General features: G+C 41.5%; 1 protein-coding gene across 3 annotated transcripts in view; it reads right to left on the bottom strand.

The window, feature by feature from the left end:
* LOC110523977 (lysosome membrane protein 2) overlaps positions 1 to 21,003 on the bottom strand; it is a 69,412-nt gene that overhangs the window by 18,320 nt on the left and 30,089 nt on the right. For all 3 annotated transcript variants that reach the window (XM_036977726.1, XM_036977725.1, XM_036977727.1), the window contains exons 6-7: positions 19,248 to 19,367; positions 8,666 to 8,844 (exon numbers count right to left, since the gene is read on the bottom strand). In XM_036977726.1, the coding sequence (XP_036833621.1) occupies positions 8,666 to 8,844; positions 19,248 to 19,367 (299 nt within the window). The remainder of the gene's footprint in view (positions 1 to 8,665; positions 8,845 to 19,247; positions 19,368 to 21,003) is intronic.

Below are 21,003 nucleotides of genomic sequence, written 5' to 3'. Positions count from 1 at the left end.
TTTCCATCAATTTCCATTATTAAAGTGGCTGGAGTTGAGTCAGAGTGTTTTGGCAGCAGCCACTCAATGTTAGTGCTGGCTGTTTAACAGTCTGATGGCCTGGAGATAGAAGTTGTTTTTCAGTCTCTCGGTCCCTGCTTTGATGCACCTGTACTGACCTCGCCTTCTGGATGATAGCGGGGTGAACAGGCAGTGGCTCGGGTGGTTGATGTCCTTGATGATCTTTATGGCCTTCCTGTGACATCGGGTGGTGTAGGCGTCCTGTAGGGAAGGTAGTTTGCCCCCGGTGATGCGTTGTGCAGACCTCACTACCCTCTGGAGAGCCTTACGGTTGTGGGCGGAGCAGTTGCCGTACCAGGCGGTGATACAGCCCGACAGGATGCTCTCGATTGTGCATCTGTAGAAGTATGTGAGTGCTTTTGGTGACAAGCCCAATTTTTTCAGCATCCTGAGGTTGAAGAGGCGCTGCTGCGCCTTCTTCACGACACTGTCTGTGTGGGTGGACCAATTCAGTTTGTCCGTGATGTGTACGCCGAGGTACTTAAAACTTACTACCCTCTCCACTACTGTCCCGTCGATGTGGATAGGGGGGTGATCCCTTTGATGTTTCCTGAAGTCCACAATCATCTCCTTTGTTTTGTTGACGTTGAGTGTGACGTTATTTTCCTGACACCACACTCCGAGGGCCCTCACTTCCTCCCTGTAGGCCGTTTCGTCGTTGTTGGTAATCAAGCCACTGTAGTGTCTTCTGCAAACTTGATGATTGAGTTGGAGGCATGCATGGCCACGCAGTCGTGGGTGAACAAGGAGTACAGGAGAGGGCTCAGAACGCACCCTTGTGGGGCCCCAGTGTTGAGGATCAGCGGGGTGGAGATGTTGTTACCTACCCTCACCACCTGGGGGCGGCCCGTCAGGAATTCCAGTACCCAGTTGCACAGGGCGGGGTCGAGACCCAGGGTCTCAAGCTTGATGACGAGTTTGGAGGGTAGTATGGTGTTAAATGCTGAGCTGTAGTCAATGAACAGCATTCTCACATAGGTATTCCTCTTGTCCAGATGGGTTAGGGCAGTGTGCAGTGTGGTTGTGATTGTGTCGTCTGTGGACCCATTTGGGAGGTAAGCAAATTGGAGTGGGTCTAGGGTGTCAGGTAGGGTGGAGGTGATATGGTCCTTGACTTATCTCTCAAAGCACTTCATGATGACGGAAGTGAGTGCTACGGGGCGGTAGTCGTTTAGCTCAGTTACCTTAGCTTTCTTGGGTACAGGGACAATAGTGGCCCTCTTGAAGCATGTGGGAACAGCAGACTGGGATAAGGATTGATTGAATATGTCCTTAAACACACCAGCCAGCTGGTCTGCGCATGCTCTGGGGATGCGGCTGGGATGCCGTCTGGGCCTGCAGCCTTGCGAGGGTTAACACGTTTAAAGGTTTTACTCACCTCGGTTGCAGTGAAGGAGAGTCCGCAGGTTTTGGTAGCGGGCCGTGTCAGTGGCACTGTATTGTCCTCAAAGCGGGCAAAAAAGTTATTTAGTCTGTCTGGGAGCAAGACATCCTGGTCCGTGACGGGGCTGGTTTTCTTTTTGTAATCCGTGATTGACTGTAGACCCTGCCACATACCTCTTGTGTCTGAGCTGTTGAATTGCGACTCTACTTTGTCTCTATACTAACGCTTAGCTTGTTTGATTGCCTTGCGGAGGGAATAGCTACACTGTTTGTATTCTGTCATGTTTCAGGTCACCTTGCCCTGGTTAAAAGCAGTGGTTTGCGCTTCCAGTTTCATGCGAATTTTACCATCAATGTACGGTTTCTGGTTTGGGAATGTTTTAATCGTTGCTATGGGTACGACATCGTCAATGCACTTTCTAATGAACTCGCTCACCGAATCAGCGTATTCATCAATGTTGTTGTTTGACGCAATGCGGAACATATCCCAATCCACGTGAACGAAGCAGTCTTGAAGCGTGGAATCAGATTGGTTGGACCAGCGTTGAACAGACCTGAGCGCGGGAGCTTCTTGTTTTAGTTTCTGTCTATAGGCTGGAAGCAACAAAATGGAGTCGTGGTCAGCTTTTCCGAAAGGAGGGTGGGGGAGGGCCTTATATGCATGGCGGAAGTTAGAATAGCAATGATCCAGGGTTTTACCAGCCCTGGTAGCACAATCGATATGCTGATACAGTTTAGGGAGTCTTGTTTTCAGATTAGCCTTGTTAAAATCCCCAGCTACAATGAATGCAGCCTCAGGATATGTGGTTTCCAGTTTGCATAGAGTCAAATAAAGTTTGTTCAGGGCCATCGATGTGTCTGCTTGGGGGGGGAATATATACGGCTGTGATTATAATCGAAGAGAATTCCCTTGGTAGATAATGCGGCCGACATTTGATTGTGAGGAATTCTAAGTCAGATTAACAGAAAGACTTGAGTTCCTGTATGTTGTTATGATCACACCACGTCTCGTTAATCATAAGGCATACCCCCCCACCCCCCCACCCCCCCCGACCCTCTTCTTACCAGAAAGATGGTTGTTTCTGTCGGCGCGATGCGTGAAGAAACCAGCTGGCTGCACCGACTCCGTTAGCATCTCTCGAGTGAGCCATGTTTCCGTGAAGCAAAGAATGTTACAGTCTCTGATGTCTCTCTGGAATGCTACCCTTGCTCGGGTTTCATCAACCATGTTGTCAAGAGACTGGACATTGGCGAGTAGTATGCTAGGGAACGGAGCGCGATATGCCCGTCTCCGGAGCCTGACCAGAAGACCGCTTCGTTTGCCTCTTTTACGACGTCGTTGTTTTGGGTCGTCGGCTGGGATCCAATCCATTGTCCTGGGTGGAAGGCAGAACACAGGATCCGCTTCGGGAAAGTCATATTCCTGGTCAAAATGATGGTGAGTTGACGTTGCTCTTATATTCAGTAGTTCCTCCCGACTGTATGTAATGAAACCTAAGATTACCTGGGGTACCAATGTAAGAAGTAACATGTAAAAAAAACCAAAATACTGCATAGTTTCCTAGGAACGCGAAGCGAGGCGGCCATCTCTGTCGGCGCCGGAAGTAGCAATAGCCCAGCTGCTGACATTTTTTTCATTCACACAGTGTCTTTGAAACATACCATTCCAGTTGTAGACCATTTCACAGGACTGAGTCTGCACTTGTCAAGGTAGTAAATTACCTACTTCTGTCGTTGACCTAGGTCACGTCTCTATTCTTGTTCTCTTAGATTTAAGTGCTGCCTTCGATACAATTGATCATGCTATTCTCACTAAGAGGCTAGAAGACTTGGTTGGTCGATGAGAATTGGTTCAAATCATACCTTTCTGAGTGGTATCAATTTCTTCAGATGCGTAATCATTAATCTGAAGGTTCCAAGGATGAATGTGGCGTTCCCCAAGGTTCTGTGCTTGGACCCCTTTAATTTTCCTTGAACTTGCTTCCCTTTGGAAATGTAATTCGTAAGCACAACAACATTTCTATGCTGATGATACCCAATTGTATTTATATTTTAAACCAGACAATGCTTTACAGTCAGCCTAACTTGAGACTTGCATCACCAGATGTAAACACTGGATGACAACCAACATCTTGCTTTTAAACTTTGATATACGGAAATTATGCTTCTTGGCCACAAGAAACTTACAAAGTGTCAGACCTCACTCTCAACATTGATGGTTGCCTCATTACATGATGTCTCTATTCTAAAAAAAAATCTTTTTTTTTTTGCTTTCACATTTCCACAATTATATGGTTGTTAAAAACCTTGGTGTTACCTTTGACCCCGGCCTAACTTTGGACAACAACATAAAAAGCACATCCAAAACCACATACTTCAATCTCAGGAACATTTCTAGAATTCACCTCCAGCCAGATGCCAAAAAACAAGTCCATGCATTTGTTTAATCTATTCTAGGCTAATATAATGCCCTCCTCTCCAGCTGCTCAGACTCTTATATTAGGAGTTTACAACTTGTACGGAACACTGCAGCTCAGATTATAACCAACACTGGTACCTTCACATCACTCCAGTTACTCTGTGACGCATCAGTCTGATTTTAAATTTTAAGGATCTTACTCCTAACTTTTAAGGCACTGCATGCCCCTTCTTATCTGACAGACATGCTTGTTCCTTACAATCCAGTGAGGGCGCTCCGCTCCCAGTCCTAGATGCAGAACCAAGGCAGGGGGCGGAACATTCTCTATTAAAACACATCAGTTGTGGAACAGCTTGCCCTGTCAGGTAAGAGGGGCAAACACCATTGAGGTTTTTAAATCACTATTAAAAACACACCTCTTGAGCCGGATTTTAATAATAGATATTTTTGCTTTCTATGTTCTTCTGTTATTGCTTTAATGCAAAGTGTGTTGCAATTCTAAATGCAAATATAAAACATTTTTTGATTTGAGTTTGAGTGAGTGGTGGTGTGACTAAAATGCTAGCCACGGTCACCTGAGAGAGTGGGCATAAGCATGGCAAGCAAAAGACTTCATAACACAAGAGCTTTGTCCCAAATGGCACCCTTATCCCATATAGTGCACTTTTGACCACAGCCCACGGTGTCATTCAGGAGCATATACAGTTGAAGTCGGAAGTTTACATACAACATAGCCAAATACATTTAAACTCAGTTTTTCACAATTCCTGACATTTAATCCTAGTAAAACGTCCCTGTCTTAGGTCAGTTAGGATCACCACTTTATTTTAAGAATGTGAAATGCTAGAATAATAGTAGAGAGAATTATTTTTTTCAGCTTTTATTTCTTTACATACACTCAATTCGTATTTGGTAGCATTGCCTTTAAAATGTTTAAATTGATTAACTTGCGTCAAACATTTCGGGTAGCCTTCCACAAGCTTCCAACAATAGCTTTTTGGCCCATTCCTCCTGACAGAGCGGGTGTAACAGTTAGGTTTGTAGGCCTCCTTGCTTGCACACGCTTTTTCAGTTCTGCCCACAAATGATCTATTGGATTGAGGTCAGGGCTTTGTGATGGCCACTCAAATACCTTGTTGTCCTTAAGCCATTTTGCCAAAACTTTGGAATTATGCTTGGGGTCATTGTCCATTTGGAAGACCCACTTGCGTCCAAGTTTTAACTTCCTGACTAATATCTTGAGATGTTGCTACAAAATATCCACGGAATTTTCCATCCACATAATTTTCCAGCCTCATGATGCCATCTATTTTGTGAAGTGCACCAGTCCCTCCTGCAGCAAAGCACCCCCACAACATGAATGCTGCCACCCCCATGCTTCACTGTTGGGATGGTGTTTTTCGGCTTGCAAGCGTCCTCCTTTTTCCTCCAAACATAACGATGGTCATTATGGCCAAACAGTTATATTTTTGTTTCATCAGACCAGAGGACATTTCTTCAAAAAGTACGATCTATGTCCCCATGTGCAGTTGCAAAATGTGGCGGTTTATGGCAGTTTTGGAGCAGTGGCTTCTTCATTGCTGAGCGGCCTTTCAGGTTATGTCGATATAGGACTCGTTTTACTGTGGATATAGATACTTTTGTACCTGTTTCCTACAGCATCTTCACAAGGTCCTTTGCTGTTGTTCTGGGATTGATTTCTACTTTTCGCACCAAAGTACGTTCATCTCTAGGAGACAGAACATGTCTCCTTCCTTGCTGAGCGGTATGACAGCTGCGTGGTCACATTGTGTTTATACTTGCGTACTTTTGTTTGTACAGATTAAACGTGGTACCTTCAGGCATTTGGAAATTACTCCCAAAGATGAACCAGACTTGTGGAGGTTTCCAATTTATTTTCTGAGGTCTTGGCTGGTTTCTTTTGATTTCCCATGATGTCAAGCAAAGAGGCACTGAGTTTGAAGGTAGGCCTTGAAATGCATCCACAGGCACACCTCCAATTGACTCAAATGATGTCAATTAGCATATCAGAAGCTTCAAAAGCCATGACATCATTTTCGGGAATTTTCCAAGCTGTTTAAAGGCACAGTCAACTTAGTGTATATAAACTTTTGACCCACTGGAATTGTGATACAGTGAATTATAAATGAAATAATCTGTCTGTAAACAATTGTTGGAAAAATTCCTTGTGTCATGCACAAAGTCCTAACCGACTTGCCAAAACTATAGTTTGTTAAAACTTCTTCAGGATCGGTGGGTCCCCATGGGACGGTTGAGCTAACGTAGGCTAATGCAGTTAGCATGTGGTGGTAAGTAACAAGAACATTTCCCAGGACATAGACATATCTGATATTGGCAGAAAGCTGAAATTCTTGTTAACCTTTTGTGACTAGGGGGCAGTATTTTCATTTTTGGAAAAATAACATTCCCGTAGTAAACGGGATATTTTGTCAGGACAAGATGCTAGAATATGCATATAATTGACAACTTAGGATAGAAAACACTCTAAAGTTTCCAAAACTGTAAAGATATTGTCTGTGAGTATAACAGAACTGATATTGCAGGCGAAAGCCTGAGAAAAGTCCAATCCGGAAGTGACTCATCTTTTGAAAGCTCTGCGTTCCAATGCGTCCCTATTGAGCAGCCTATCAACCAGATAACTTTTTCTCTGTATTCCCCAAGGTGTCCACAGCATTGTGACATAGTTTTACGCATTTATGTTGAAGAATACCCGTAAGCGGCTACATTGCGCAAGTGGTTCTCAGAGTGATTCTCGCGTAAAATACACAGGTAGCCATTATTCCAATCGGTCCTACTGAAAAACCAATTGTCCCGGTGGATATATTATCGAATAGATATTTGAAAACACCTTGAGGATTGATTATAAACAACGTTTGCCATGTTTCTGTCGATATTATGGAGCTAATTTGGAATATTTTTTGGCGTTTTCGTGACTGCAATTTCCGGCCGATTTCTCAGTCAAACGTGAAGAACAAATGGAGCTATTTCGCCGACAAAAGTAATCTTTTTGGAAAAAAGGAACATTGGCTATCTAACTGGGAGTCTCGTGAGTGAAAACATCCGAAGCTCATCAAAGGTAAACGATTTAATTTGATTGCTTTTCTGATTTCCGTGACCAAGTTACCTGCTGCTAGCTGGACAAAATGCTACGCTAGGCTATCGATAAACTTACACAAATGCTTGTCTAGCTTTGGCTGTAAAGCATATTTTGAAAATCTGAGATGACAGGGTGATTAACAAAAGGCTAAGCTGTGTCTCAATATATTTCACTTGTGATTTTCACGAATAGGAATATTTTCTAGGAATATTTATGTCCGTTGCGTTATGCTATTTAGTGTCAGTCGATGATTACGCTCCCAGACCCGGGATGGGGAGTTACTAGAGGTTAATTTATCTGCACTGTGCAGTTTACGGTAGATTTTACAGTGAACTAATATCATGCTATTGTTTGAGGAGAGTGCACAATTTAGAACTTGAAAAGTTATTAATAAACCAATAAGGCACATTTGGGCAGTCGTGACAAAATTTTTTTAAACATAAATGCAATGGTTCATTGGATCAGTTTAAAACGTTTCCCATACACTGCTGCCATCAAGTGGCCAAAATGTAAATTGCGCTTGGGCTTGAGTAATACACTATAGCCTTTTAAAGATGATGCAAAAAAAAAATATATATATATATATATATCTTTGTATTATCTTTTACCAGATCTAATGTGTTATATTCTGTTATATTCCTTTCACATTTCCACAAACTTTAAAGTGTTTCCTTTAAAAAAAAGGGGCAGAAGAAGTTTTAACCAACAGCGCAGTTCAAGAAGAGTCAAGAAAATATTTAACTAATAAACTAAAGTAAAAAATAATAAAAAGTAACACAATAACATAACAATAATGAGGCTGTATACAGGGGGTACTGGTACTGAGTCAGTGTGCGGGGGTACAGGTTAGAGGTCATTTGTACATGTAGGTAGGGGTGAAGTGACTATACATAGATAATGAACAGTAGTGTACTAAACAAATGGAGAGTGGGGGGGAGGTCAATGTAATAGTCCGGTGGCCATTTGATTAATTGTTCAGCAGTCTTATGGCTTGGGGGTAGAAGCTGTTAAGGAGCCTTTTGGTCCTAGACTTGGCGCTCAGTCTGTTATATAGGTCCTGGATTGCAGGAATCTTGGCCCCAGTGAAGTACTGGGCCATACACACTACCATCTGTAGTGCGTTTAATTCAATTTTTTTTAACCTTTATTTAACTAGGCAAGTCAGTTAAGAACAAATTCTTATTTTCAATGACGACAGATTTGTACCTTGTCAGCTCGGGGATTTGAACTTGCAACCTTCCAGCTATTAGTCCAACGCTCTAACCACTAGGCTACCCTGCCGCCCCTGCCGCGTTACAGTCAGATGCCAAGCAGTTGCCATACCAGGCGGTGATGCAACCGATCAGGATGCTCTCGATGGTGCAGCTGTATCATATGGTGTGTGTGTGTGTGTGTGTTTGTTTGTGCATGTCTCTCTCTCTCTCTCTGTGTGTGTGTGTGTGTGTGTGTGTGTGTGTGTGTGTGTGTCTGTGTGTGTGTGTGTGTGTGTGTGTGTGTGTGTGTCTGTGTGTGTGTGTGTGTGTGTGTGTGCATGTAAGTGTGTCTGTGTTCTGGGGTGTGTATATCTCAATTTGTTCCCTGAACACACCTGATTGAAATGGAATAGGGCCTACTACACCGATCTGAAATACAGAGAAAGAGGAGAGGTGGAGAGGAGGTGGAGGTAGAGAGCTGGAGCTAACTACCTTTTTTACACACGCTAACTTTGAGTACTCCACTACCCAGGCACTCTTTGGGGGAGACACAGAAGCCTTCATTGGCTGGGTTCTCCTCCTTGCTGGCCAGTACGTCACGAGGAGGGGTGAAACGATATGCTGGGAGTCCCTTCACCTCCACATCCTTCTCAAACTCCATGAAGATGGACCTGAGGATCACAACAGAAAAAGTAATGTCTAACAGGGTGTCATATTGACGCCATGTCTCTTTTTCAAATGAGACCTGCACAATAAAAAACACACACATCAATATAAAACACAATAAAATACTAAATTACAAACATGATTATGAAAAACAAGCACAATATTCACTTAGAGCATTCCCCACTAATGTTTAAAATGAATACAGCTCATAATATCTGCGGAACTATCTTGCTCACATTTGGACTGATATGAATGAATGGAGCCACACCAACAGTAAGGGTGGTCTTTTAATTAAATTAAGTGTTGCATTCCCCCTAGTGAAAAGGGTTACATTTTGCTAGTGAACTGTAGTGCACTAGACAATATGATAATGGTGTAGGCACCATACTGTAAACATGGCCATGGATTCTGTGGTGTTTAGAAAAGATGAATGCCAACACACAGTCTGAGCCAAGGCTGGAAGGATACTGTAAGCAGACCTGGGATCAAATAGTATTCGAAATCTTTCAAATCCTTTGAAAGTTTGTTCTAAGCTACTTGGAGGCGATTGTGACGATTCTATTGGTTCCATTATGCCAGGCAAGATGAAACAAGCACAGCTAAAGTATCTGAAATTATTACAAATAGTACTTGAACCCAGGTCTGACTGTCAGGCCTTCAGGTAGGCCACCTGCAACAATGCTCTTTATTGTCTGAGACATGAGCTCATCTTTCAGAAAGCTGTGTAATGGTGAACATGTGTTGAACTACACTTGCTTCTACCCACACACCCTCCAATTTACATGCATAGGTTAGTCAAGGGGTCACAGGTCATGACACTCTTAACAAGTCACCCACAGGGGAAATTACTTCTGGAGATTCCTGAGGTACCGGTACCCAGGTTTCTGATCAATTTCAATTAAGTTAACTCAGGGCATAAACTGACATTCTAAACGTAATTGACCAAAACCCTAATGCTAACTCCAGATGATCTTTAAATTGTTTACATTCCTCTAATCTTGAAATCCACAACTAGATCTTTAATTTTATTTAACTTTAAATTTATATATTTATTTTTCATGAGAGATTAACATTCTTCCAATGTGGAATTAAACAGAAATTCCAAATGGAATTGATCCCAAAACTGGTACATCCAGTTGACTTGATCCTTCGGTCATTGCCAAAGGACATTTTGCCGATGTGGGACATAGTGCATCAGCTCTTCCCTAATTCTTAAAACAATGTGTGTAAAAAGGACTTACAGTGCCTTGCGAAAGTATTCGGCCCCCTTGAACTTTGCGACCTTTTGCCACATTTCAGGCTTCAAACATATAGATATAAAACTGTATTTTTTTGTGAAGAATCAACAACAAGTGGGACACAATCATGAAGTGGAACGACATTTATTGGATATTTCAAACTTTTTTAACAAATCAAAAACTGAAAAATTGGGCGTGCAAAATTATTCAGCCCCCTTAAGTTAATACTTTGTAGCGCCACCTTTTGCTGCGATTACAGCTGTAAGTCGCTTGGGGTATGTCTATATCAGTTTTGCACATCGAGAGACTGACATTTTTTCCCATTCCTCCTTGCAAAACAGCTCGAGCTCAGTGAGGTTGGATGGAGAGCATTTGTGAACAGCAGTTTTCAGTTCTTTCCACAGATTCTCGATTGGATTCAGGTCTGGACTTTGACTTGGCCATTCTAACACCTGGATATGTTTATTTTTGAACCATTCCATTGTAGATTTTGCTTTATGTTTTGGATCATTGTCTTGTTGGAAGACAAATCTCCGTCCCAGTCTCAGGTCTTTTGCAGACTCCATCAGGTTTTCTTCCAGAATGGTCCTGTATTTGGCTCCATCCATCTTCCCATCAATTTTAACCATCTTCCCTGTCCCTGCTGAAGAAAAGCAGGCCCAAACCATGATGCTGCCACCACCATGGTTGACAGTGCAGTGGGGATGGTGTGTTCAGGGTGTTGCTTTTACGCCAAACATAACGTTTTGCATTGTTGCCAAAAAGTTCAATTTTGGTTTCATCTGACCAGAGCACCTTCTTCCACATGTTTGGTGTGTCTCCCAGGTGGCTTGTGGCAAACTTTAAATGGATATCTTTAAGAAATAGCTTTCTTCTTGCCACTCTTCCATAAAGGCCAGATTTGTGCAATATACGACTGATTGTTGTCCTATGGACAGAGTCTCCCACCTCAGCTGTAGATCTCTGCTGCAGTTCATCCAGAGTGATCATGGGCCTCTTGGCTGCATCTCTGATCAGTCTTCTCCTTGTATGAGCTGAAAGTTTAGAGGGACGGCCAGGTCTTGGTAGATTTGCAGTGGTCTGATATTCCTTCCACTTCAATATTATCGCTTGCACAGTGCTCCTTGGGATGTTTAAAGCTTGGGAAATCTTTTTGTATCCAAATCCGGCTTTAAACTTCTTCACAACAGTATCTCGGACCTGTCTGGTGTGTTCCTTGTTCTTCATGATGCTCTCTGCGCTTTTAACGGACCTCTGAGACCATCACAGTGCAGGTGCATTTATACGGAGACTTGATTACACACAGGTGGATTGTATTTATCATCATTAGTCATTTAGGTCAACATTGGATCATTCAGAGATCCTCACTGAACTTCTGGAGAGAGTTTGCTGCACTGAAAGTAAAGGGGCTGAATAATTTTGCACGCCCAATTTTTCAGTTTTTGATTTGTTAAAAAAGTTTGAAATATCCAATAAATGTCGTTCCACTTCATGATTGTGTCCCACTTGTTGTTGATTCTTCACAAAAAAATACAGTTTTATATCTTTATGATTGAAGCCTGAAATGTGGCAAAAGGTTGCAAAGTTCAAGGGGGCCGAATACTTTCGCAAGGCACTGTATCATTATCAAAAACCTTTGGGTTACTGATTATGATATTAGTATAGTGAATGCTAATGAAATTGAATTATTTTTCCAGCATAACGGGGTTAGTCATTTTCTCTCTTTGAAATGTTTCACAGGGCTATGGTCTTGGGGAGAGCGGTGCGTGAGATTGAAACCGTAAACTACCAAATTAAATAAGGTCTGGCCTTTATTGTTTGTTTTTACCTTAAGGTTTGCAAATACCCACACACAACACACTTGCTATGACTAGTTGTTGGTGTTTTAAAATACTATGTTTGAGCTATTGTGAGTGTGCTTTTTCATTTGGGTTTAGTGAGTTTTCCGTTTGTCTTTGTGCCAAGGAATCAACCTCTCTGGGATATGTGGGATGCTAGCGTCCCACCTGGACAAAAGCCAGTGAATTCAAATTCAAATAAATTAATATAAAAATCTAACTTTCATGAAATCACACATCCAAGATAGCAAATTAAAGCTACACTTGTTGTGAATCCAGCCAACATGTCAGATTTCAAAAAGGCTTTCCGGCGAAAGCAAACGATGCTATTATCTGAGGATAGAACCTCCGTAAACAAAGAGAGAGAAGCATATTTCAACCCTGCAGGCGCGACACAAAACGCAGAAATAAAAATATAATCCATGCCTTACCTTTGACGAGCTTCTTTTGTTGGCACTCCAATATGTCCCATAAACATCACAAATGGTCCTTTTGTTCGATTAATTCCATCGATATATATCCAAAATGTCCATTTATTTGGCGCGTTTGATCCAGAAAAATACAGATTCCAACTTGCGCAACGTGACTACAATATATCTCAAAAGTTACCTGTAAACTTTGCCAAAACAATTCAAACTACTTTTGTAATACAACTTAAGGAATTTTTTAACGTCAATAATCGATAAAATTGAAGACGGGATGATCTGTGTTCAATACAGGAGGAAAACAAACTGGAGCTAGCTTTCTGGTCATGAGCAACTGTCTAACAGAACACTTCAAGTTACCCTCGTTCTGGATGGCCGTACTTCTTCATTACACAAAGGAAAAACCTCAACCAATGTCTAAAGACTGTTGACATCCAGTGGAAGTGGTAGGAACTGCAAGAAGGTCCCTTAGAAATCTGGATACCCAATGAAACCTCATTGAAAAGAGAGTGACCTAAAAAAAAAATCTGAATGGTTTGTCCTCGGGGTTTCACCTGCTAAATAAGTTCTGTTATACTCACAGACAAGATTCAAACAGTTTTAGAAACGTCAGAGTGTTTTCTATCCAAATCTACTAATAATATGCATATCTTATATTCTGGGGATGAGTAGCAGGCAGTTGAATTTGGGAATGCTTTTCATCCAAAATTCAGAATGCTGCCCCCTATCCTAGATACGTTTTTAAAGGGACACACATACATGGATTTTTCTGAAGTTATTATTTTCTGAGTTTTAATTGAACATATGAAATCTTTTGATAAGACAAGTACTGAAAACTTACTGGAACCCTAGGATACGAAATGTATGAAATGTTTGACTGTTTTTTATTAATTAGTCTAATATAGTAAGAAACACTTATTTGAAGGGTTTGTATGACCTCTGACCTCTGTCCTGACTTTCCTGTGTGGTTTGATCACCCTCACTGGAAAGTCATTTGGATAATGAATTTAAGGTAATTTGTAATACTGATTTGAAGGTAATTTGTAATATTGATAATTATGATGAAGTTTATAGTTCTCAGCCATATTTGTGATTTGGACCAATGTGAAGAAGGAGAGGGCGTTGCCTTTGACTAAGGGTAGGCTGTCTTAAGTCTATTTTACTATGACCGTATGGGTATAATTATTTTTCTTCATGGAGATATTAAGGGTAGTGATGCTAATTAGATTTTGTTGTTTTATTTTTTAACCAGTAGTACTGTTTAATTTTTTTAAATATTTGTTTTACACATTACTCACATTGGTAGTCATGTGTCAAAATTATGGGGGAGGTACTAGTCCTCTGAGGTTTTAGATTGAAGTTTACACACCTTGAGTGATACAGTTGAAGTCGGAAGTTTACATACACCTTAGCCAAATACATTTAAACTCAGTTTTTCACAATTCCTGACATTTAATCCCAGCAGAAATTCCCTGTTTTAGGTCAGGTAGGATCACGACTTTATTTAAAAAATGTGAAACGTCAAAATAATAGTAATAGAATAATAATAATAGAAAGATTTTATTTCTTTCATCACATTTCCAGTGGGTCAGAGATTACATACACTCAATTAGTATTTGGTAACATTGCCTTTAAATTGTTTAAGTGCTGTACAGAAACCCAGCTTAAAACCCCAAACAGCAAGCAATGCAGGTGTAGAAGCAAGGTGGCTAGGAAAAACTCCCTAGAAAGGCCAAAACCTAGGAAGAAACCTAGAGTGGAACCAGGCTATGAGGGTTGGCCAGTCCTCTTCTGGCTTTGCCGGGTGGAGATTATAACAGAACATGGCCAAGATGTTCAAATGTTCATAAATGACCAACATGGTCAAATAATAGTAATCACAGTAGTTGTCGAGGGTCAGTCGGCATTTCATAGCCGATCGTTAAGAGTATCTCTACCGCTCCTGCTGTCTCTAGAGAGTTGAAAACAGCAGGTCTGGGACAGGTAGCACGTCCGGTTAACAGGTCAGGGTTCCATAGCCGCAGGCAGAAAAGTGGAAACTGGAGCAGCAGCACGGCCAGGTGGACTGGGGACAGCAAGGAGTCATCATGCCAGGTAGTCCTGAGGCATGGTCATAGGATTAAGGTCCTCCGAGAGAGAGAAAGAAAGAGAGAATTGGAGAGAGCATACTTAAATTCACACAGGACACCGGATAAGACAGGAGAAGTACTCCAGACATAACAAACTGACCCTAGCCCCCCGACACATAAACTACTGCAGCATAAATACTGGAGGCTGAGACAGGAGGGGTCAGGAGACACTGTGGCCCCATCCGATGATACCACCGGACAGGGCCAAACAGGAAGGATATAACCCCACCCACTTTGCCAAAGCACAGCCCCTACACCACTAGAGGGATATCTTCAACCACCAACTTACCATCCTGAGACAAGGCCGAGTATAGCCCACAAAGATCTCCGCCACGGCACAACCCAAGGGGGGGGGGCGCCAACCCAGACAGGAAGATCACGTCAGTGACTCAACCCACTCATGTGATGCACCCCTCCCAGGGACGGCATGGAAGAGCACCAGTATGCCAGTGACTCAGCCCCTGTAATAGGGTTAGAGGAGAGAATCCCAGTGGAGAGAGGGGAACCGGTCAGGCAGAGACAGCAAGGGCGGTTCGTTGCTCCAGAGCCTTTCCGTTCACCTTCACTCTCCTGGGCCAGACTACACTCAATCATATGACCCACTGAAGAGATGAGTCTGCGTCTCTCACATGGGTAGGCAGACCATTCCATAAAAATGGAGCTCTATAGGAGAAAGCCCTGCCTCCAGCTGTTTGCTTAGAAATTCTAGGGACAATTAGGAGGCCTGCGTCTTGTGGTCTTGTGACCGTAGCGTACATGTAGGTATGTACGGCAGGACCAAATCGGAAAGATAGGTAGGAGCAAGCCCATGTAATGCTTTGTAGGTTAGCAGTAAAACCTTGAAATCAGCCCTTGCCTTAACAGGAAGCCAGTGTAGGGAGGCTAGCACTGGAGTAATATGATCAAATTGGGTCAAATGTTTCGGGTAGCCTTCCACAAGCTTCCCACAATGAGTTGGGTGAATTTTGGCCCATTATTCCTGACAGAGCTGGTGTAACTGTGTCAGGTTTGTAGGCCTCCTTGCTTGCACATCCTTTTCAGTTCTGTCCACAAATGTTCTATAGGATTGAGGTCAGGGCTTTGTGAAGACCATTCCAATACCTTGACCTTGTTGTCTTAAGCCATTTTGCCACAATTTTGGAAGTATGCTTGGGGTCATTATCCATTTGGAAGACGCATTTGTGAACAAGCTTTAACTTCCTGACTGATGTCTTGAGATGTTGCTTCAATATATCCACATGATTTTCCAGCCTCATGATGCCATCTTTTTTGAGAAGTGCACCTCCTGCAGCAAAGCACCCCCACGACATAATGCTGCCACCCCTGTGCTTCACAGTTGGGATGGTGTTCTTCAGCTTGCAAGCCTCCCCCTTTTTCCTCCAAACATAATGATGGTCATTATGGCCAAACAGTTATATTTTTGTTTCATCAGACTAGAGGTTTTGGAGCAGTGGCTTCTTCCTTGCTGAGCGGCCTTTCAGATTATGTCGATATAGGACTCGTTTTACTGTGGATATAGATACTTTTGTACCTGTTTCCTCCAGCATCTTCACAAGGTCTTTTGCTGTTGTTCTGTGATTGAGTTGCACTTTTCGCACCAAAGTACGTTTACCTCTAGGAGACAGAACACGTCTTCTTCCTGAGCGGTATGACGGCTACGTGGTCCCATGGTGTTTATACTTGCATACTATTGTTTGTACAGATTAAACATGGTACCTTCAGGCATTTGGAAACTGCTCTCAAGGATGAACCAGACTTGTGGAGGTCTACAAAATGTTTTCTGAAGTCTTGGCTGATTTCTTTTGATTTTTCCCTTCTCCCACTGATTTTGAAGGTAAGCCTTGAAATACATCCACAGGTACACCTCCAATTGACTCAAATGATGCAAATTAGCCTATCAGAATATTCTACAGCCATGACATATTTTCTGGAATTTTCCAAGCTGTTTAAATGCACAGTAAACTTCTGACCCACTGGAATTGTGATACAGTGAATTATAAGTGAAATAATCTATCTGGAAACAATTGTTGGAAAAATTACTTGTGTCATGCATAAAGTAGATGTCCTAACCGACTTGTCAAAACTATAGTTTGTTAACAAGAAATTTATGGAGTGGTTGAAAAACGAGTTTTAATGACTCCAACCTAAGTGTATGTAAACTTCCGACTTCAACTGTATGTACGAGTGTATTGAGTGATATGTAAAGAAGAGTATTGCTGTGTTGCTTGTGTTGTTTGTTCTGTTCGTTTTGATACAAATCTCACCAGATTAGGTCTGATGGCTGGTTGGGATTTCTCCCGATGGGTTATAGGTCTAACTTCCTTATCCTGTAGCTCTGCGATGAAGTTGACAGTGTAATGGGGAGTATAGCCAATTTGAAAAAATTGTTTCAGTGGAATGTGTTATTCTCTTTGACATATGTTTAGACATTGGTATTAAGAATAATTGGTAAAAGTAATAATTTATCATATAGTCAATGCTTGTCTTGATTTCTTGAATCAAAAATTAACTGAACTAAACTGTTGTTCTGATCTGTCCTCTCTTGAGGTTATCATGAAAGGTGTTAGTTGGTGTCTTAATGCATGGAAGAGATAATTGGACCAAACAGTGTGTGTACTTCAAAACCCCCTTTAACTGGCTGAAGAAGAGCGACAAATGCGTTCAATACAGCCCCGTCCGCACCACTTCTAATGTCTACTGAGAGACCTGAGACATAGCCAGCAACGGGTGTACAGCACCCAATCTAAGCTGTTTTTTCTCTCAGGAGTGTGACAGGAGTCCATGTGGTGGGGAGAAATCTGTTCTAAACTTCTCTTATGTCGCTGGTATACTGGTTGACAAATGGACAAGACATAATGGGTGGTAAAGGTGGTGGTGGCTCAGGTGAGACATTGAAATTGGGACATTATCATGGGCCATCCACTCTACAACACTGCTAAAATTATTGTCATTTAGATTAAGAATATATTAGGACACTGATCTGTAATTATAATTATGATAAGAAAGTTAATACTAGAATTATAGGATAATTATACTGTATGTTAATATAAATGTACATTCTGCCAATGTCGATGTGTGTTAAATTGAGGATTTTAAGTGATTGGTCCTATCACTGAGCAATGTCATTCTACATTTTGGTTGGATAATGAATTGGGTTCTAATTATGATTTGATAACTGAATGATTTTTAAAACTGAAGGATTGATTTGAGTTAAATATGTTAATAACTATATGAGTGGAGCAATTAATGTATGATGGATTGATTGTTTTGATTGCTGTTGTGAGCTAAAGATGTTGACACTATTCTCAGCATGCCCTGGTGAATGGAAAGGGTGAACTCTGATCTGGAGAGTGAAACTGATCCTAATATTTTTTTATCTATAGGTATTGCCTTATAAATAGTGGAATCATGATGCTTGTCTTGGGTCATGTTCATTAGGCACCAACGTAATACATTTGACTTAAATCAGGAGCCACTACCTGGATTTGTCCAACAAGCTTTTAGCTTCTGGGATGGAAATAGTTATTTCCACCTTGCTGATCCATTAGAGTGTGATAGAAAACGAAAGCTTATTTTATTAAACTCCATTGTTGCATGCACTGCATTATGCATTAAATATGAGATTTTCACTGTCTATGAAGATATAGCCTTGAATCATATAAACTGCAAGCAGGTGTCTGTGTATCAGGACCGCCCCAGACACATTGTGTTGGAGGTTGAAATGGGTTTCTTTGGAGGAGGCTGAGCCAGTTCTATAGCAGCCTGTCACATGCAGAAATAAATGCAATGCAATGCAATGCTTCTTGTTTTATGAAGAATGTATGCATTTTCTACAAGTGAATTAATGTTCTTAAAACTTGTAATTTTGTTTTAAATTGAGAGGACTCTCAACATTGGGGAATGTGAGATAAATTACAAGATTATGTTGTAATACTGTTATTGCATCAAATGGTTGTTTTATGCCACCGAATAAGGGGTTGTTAAAACACTCATCTGTGTGTGTGTTCTACTGAGGATGGGCCTTACGATGGATTAGTGATAAACCTAACAAGCCGACCTTCCATAGCATGATTAGTGTCTGTGCGCCTGACTGGAAGGTACCAGGGAGAGATGGCTCGGGGCCAGACCCTGGTCTCTACACAATGATAACAGTTTTTACAGCAGACACAGTCTTTGTATCTTTCATACAAATATTAACCTTGTGACCCATTCCATACATCTGTTGTTTGTCATGCAGACTGAAGGAGGTGTATTTTGGCTATAAAAGACCTTTGTACCTTTGTCTCGGACTCTCAATGAATCATCTGAGGGTGATTTGTCGACCAGCTATCATTATCATAGCTCACTCAATCGATTAACTTTATATGTGTGTGTTGTATTGACCCTTATTAATAAGAGAATAAAGATTTTGTTTAAGTATAACTCCGAATTGTGTGATAAGTTTGTCTCTCCTCATTTGATAGTAAAGAAACTACCACAAAAGTCACACATGAGACCACAGGCCATCGCTCAAATGAGCAACATCGCTTCTGAACTTACAATTTTCTTATGGGATCCATTTACCAAAGTAAAACTGTATATATTCAACACTGACCTTTGACATACTGTTTAGCAGAGTTGGGGTCATTTCAATTTCCTCATTTAAAAGCAATATTTCCTGACTTGACTTGAAATGGATTTGACCCCACCCTGTCAAAATGTGTGCATTTTAGTGACCTCTGACATAAAGTTTAGTGAGACATCTGTTCTGATCTGTAAGATTCTGAATTGTAGCCTACCTGCACAGGTCAGGACTGAAGATGTACAGTCTCTCCTTCTTGGACAGCAGGGGGTGGAAGGCACTGCCATCTGTACCGTTGATCATGTTACTCTGCTCAGATGTCCACAGACTCAGTTTGCTGAAACACAAAATGTATTTCTAAATGTAACGTGATTAAAGAAAAAACATACATGTACATCTTTATAATACCTATTAAACACAAATCGCCATCTAGCCCAATGCTTGATTGTTTAGGCTTGTGTGACTTATCAGTCAACATATTAAAGAAAGCTAATCAACATTTGTGCTTTATCTAATCAAAGGGGGAAGGAAAGGGTGCTGCATGATACATACTGGTAGGTCTGTTATTACATTAGAAGAAAGCTAACAGGAAGCCTTCATTGAGACCTTTCCAACTGGGCTAAGTACTAGGATGTGTCAAGCACACAGCTCTGTGCTCTGGGTTCTGGCTAGGCCAGGGGCCTCTGGGGAGTCTCTATTTCTGGTGCTGCAGTCTGCATTCCAAATGGCCATAGGGGCTCTGGTCAAAAGTAGTGCACTACATAGGGAACATTGTGCCATTTGGGTCATAACCCTGTCCTCTGATACTATCTGGCAGTATGAAGAAGTTCTCAGGAAACAGATGGACTGTTCTGTTCCAGTCCTTTACACTTACTCAATGATGGGTTTCATATCATTAGAATAAAGATATAAATCTTGGACAGAATGTCCAGTGTGTGTTTAGGGAAGATGATGTGCAGTATGTATTGTAGGAGGTAGTTACAACACAGCATCTTTTGGAGTGCTGTACATTTATTTCTCTAAAGAATTGACTAATGAGGATCCAGCAGTCAACTTTTGAGAATGATTTTTGAAGGATGGTCTGTTGATTTACAAATTGCTTTATTGATTTTTAATGCACTGTTCGGCATGGCACCCGAAAACATGTCATGATCTTCTGTCACTGGTTGTTTAGTCGTTCCAAAGATCAGAACCAAAACATTTGGTGAGGCTGCCTTAATTTTAAGTCACTATGGTCCTGGCCTTTGGAACAGTCTTACAGAGGATCTGAGAGCTTCAGAAACTGTTGACACTTTTAAGAAATATCTTAAGACAGTGCATTCAGAAAGTATTCAAATCGTTTGACTTTTTCCACATTTTGTTACGTTATACAGCCTTATTCTAAAATGTATTAAATTTGAAAAAATCCTCATTAATCTACACAAAATACCCCATAATGTATTAAAATAGAAATACCTTATTTACATAAGTATTCAGACCCTTTGCTATGAGATTCGAAATTGAGTTCAGGTGCATCCTGTTTCTGTTGATCATCCTTGAGATGTTTCTACAACTTGATTGGAGTCCACCTGAGGTAAATTAAATTGATTGAACATGATTTGGAACAGCACACACCTGTCTATATAGGTTCCCACAGTTGACAGTGCATGTCAGAGCAAAAACCAAGCCCTGAGGTTGAAGCAACTGTTGGGTAGAGCTCAGAGACAGGATTGTGTCGAGGCACAGATCTGGGGAAGTGTACCACAAAATGTTTGCATCATTGAAGGTCCACAATGCCTCCATCATTCTTAAAGGGATGAAGTTTGGAACCAGCAAGACTCTTCCTAGAGCTGGCTACACAGCCAAACTGAGCCATCGGGGGAGAACGGCCTTGGTCAGGGAGGTGACCAAGATCCCGATGGTCACAAAGTTTCGGTCACAAAGTTTCACAAAGTTTCTCTGTGGAGATGGGAGAACCTTCCAGAAGGACAACC

Source organism: Oncorhynchus mykiss, chromosome 5 (assembly GCF_013265735.2).
Source record: "Oncorhynchus mykiss isolate Arlee chromosome 5, USDA_OmykA_1.1, whole genome shotgun sequence".
Taxonomy (NCBI): Eukaryota; Metazoa; Chordata; class Actinopteri; order Salmoniformes; family Salmonidae; genus Oncorhynchus; species Oncorhynchus mykiss.
Note: the sequence above shows the minus strand (reverse complement) of the source record. Positions and strands in the feature narration are given on the sequence as shown.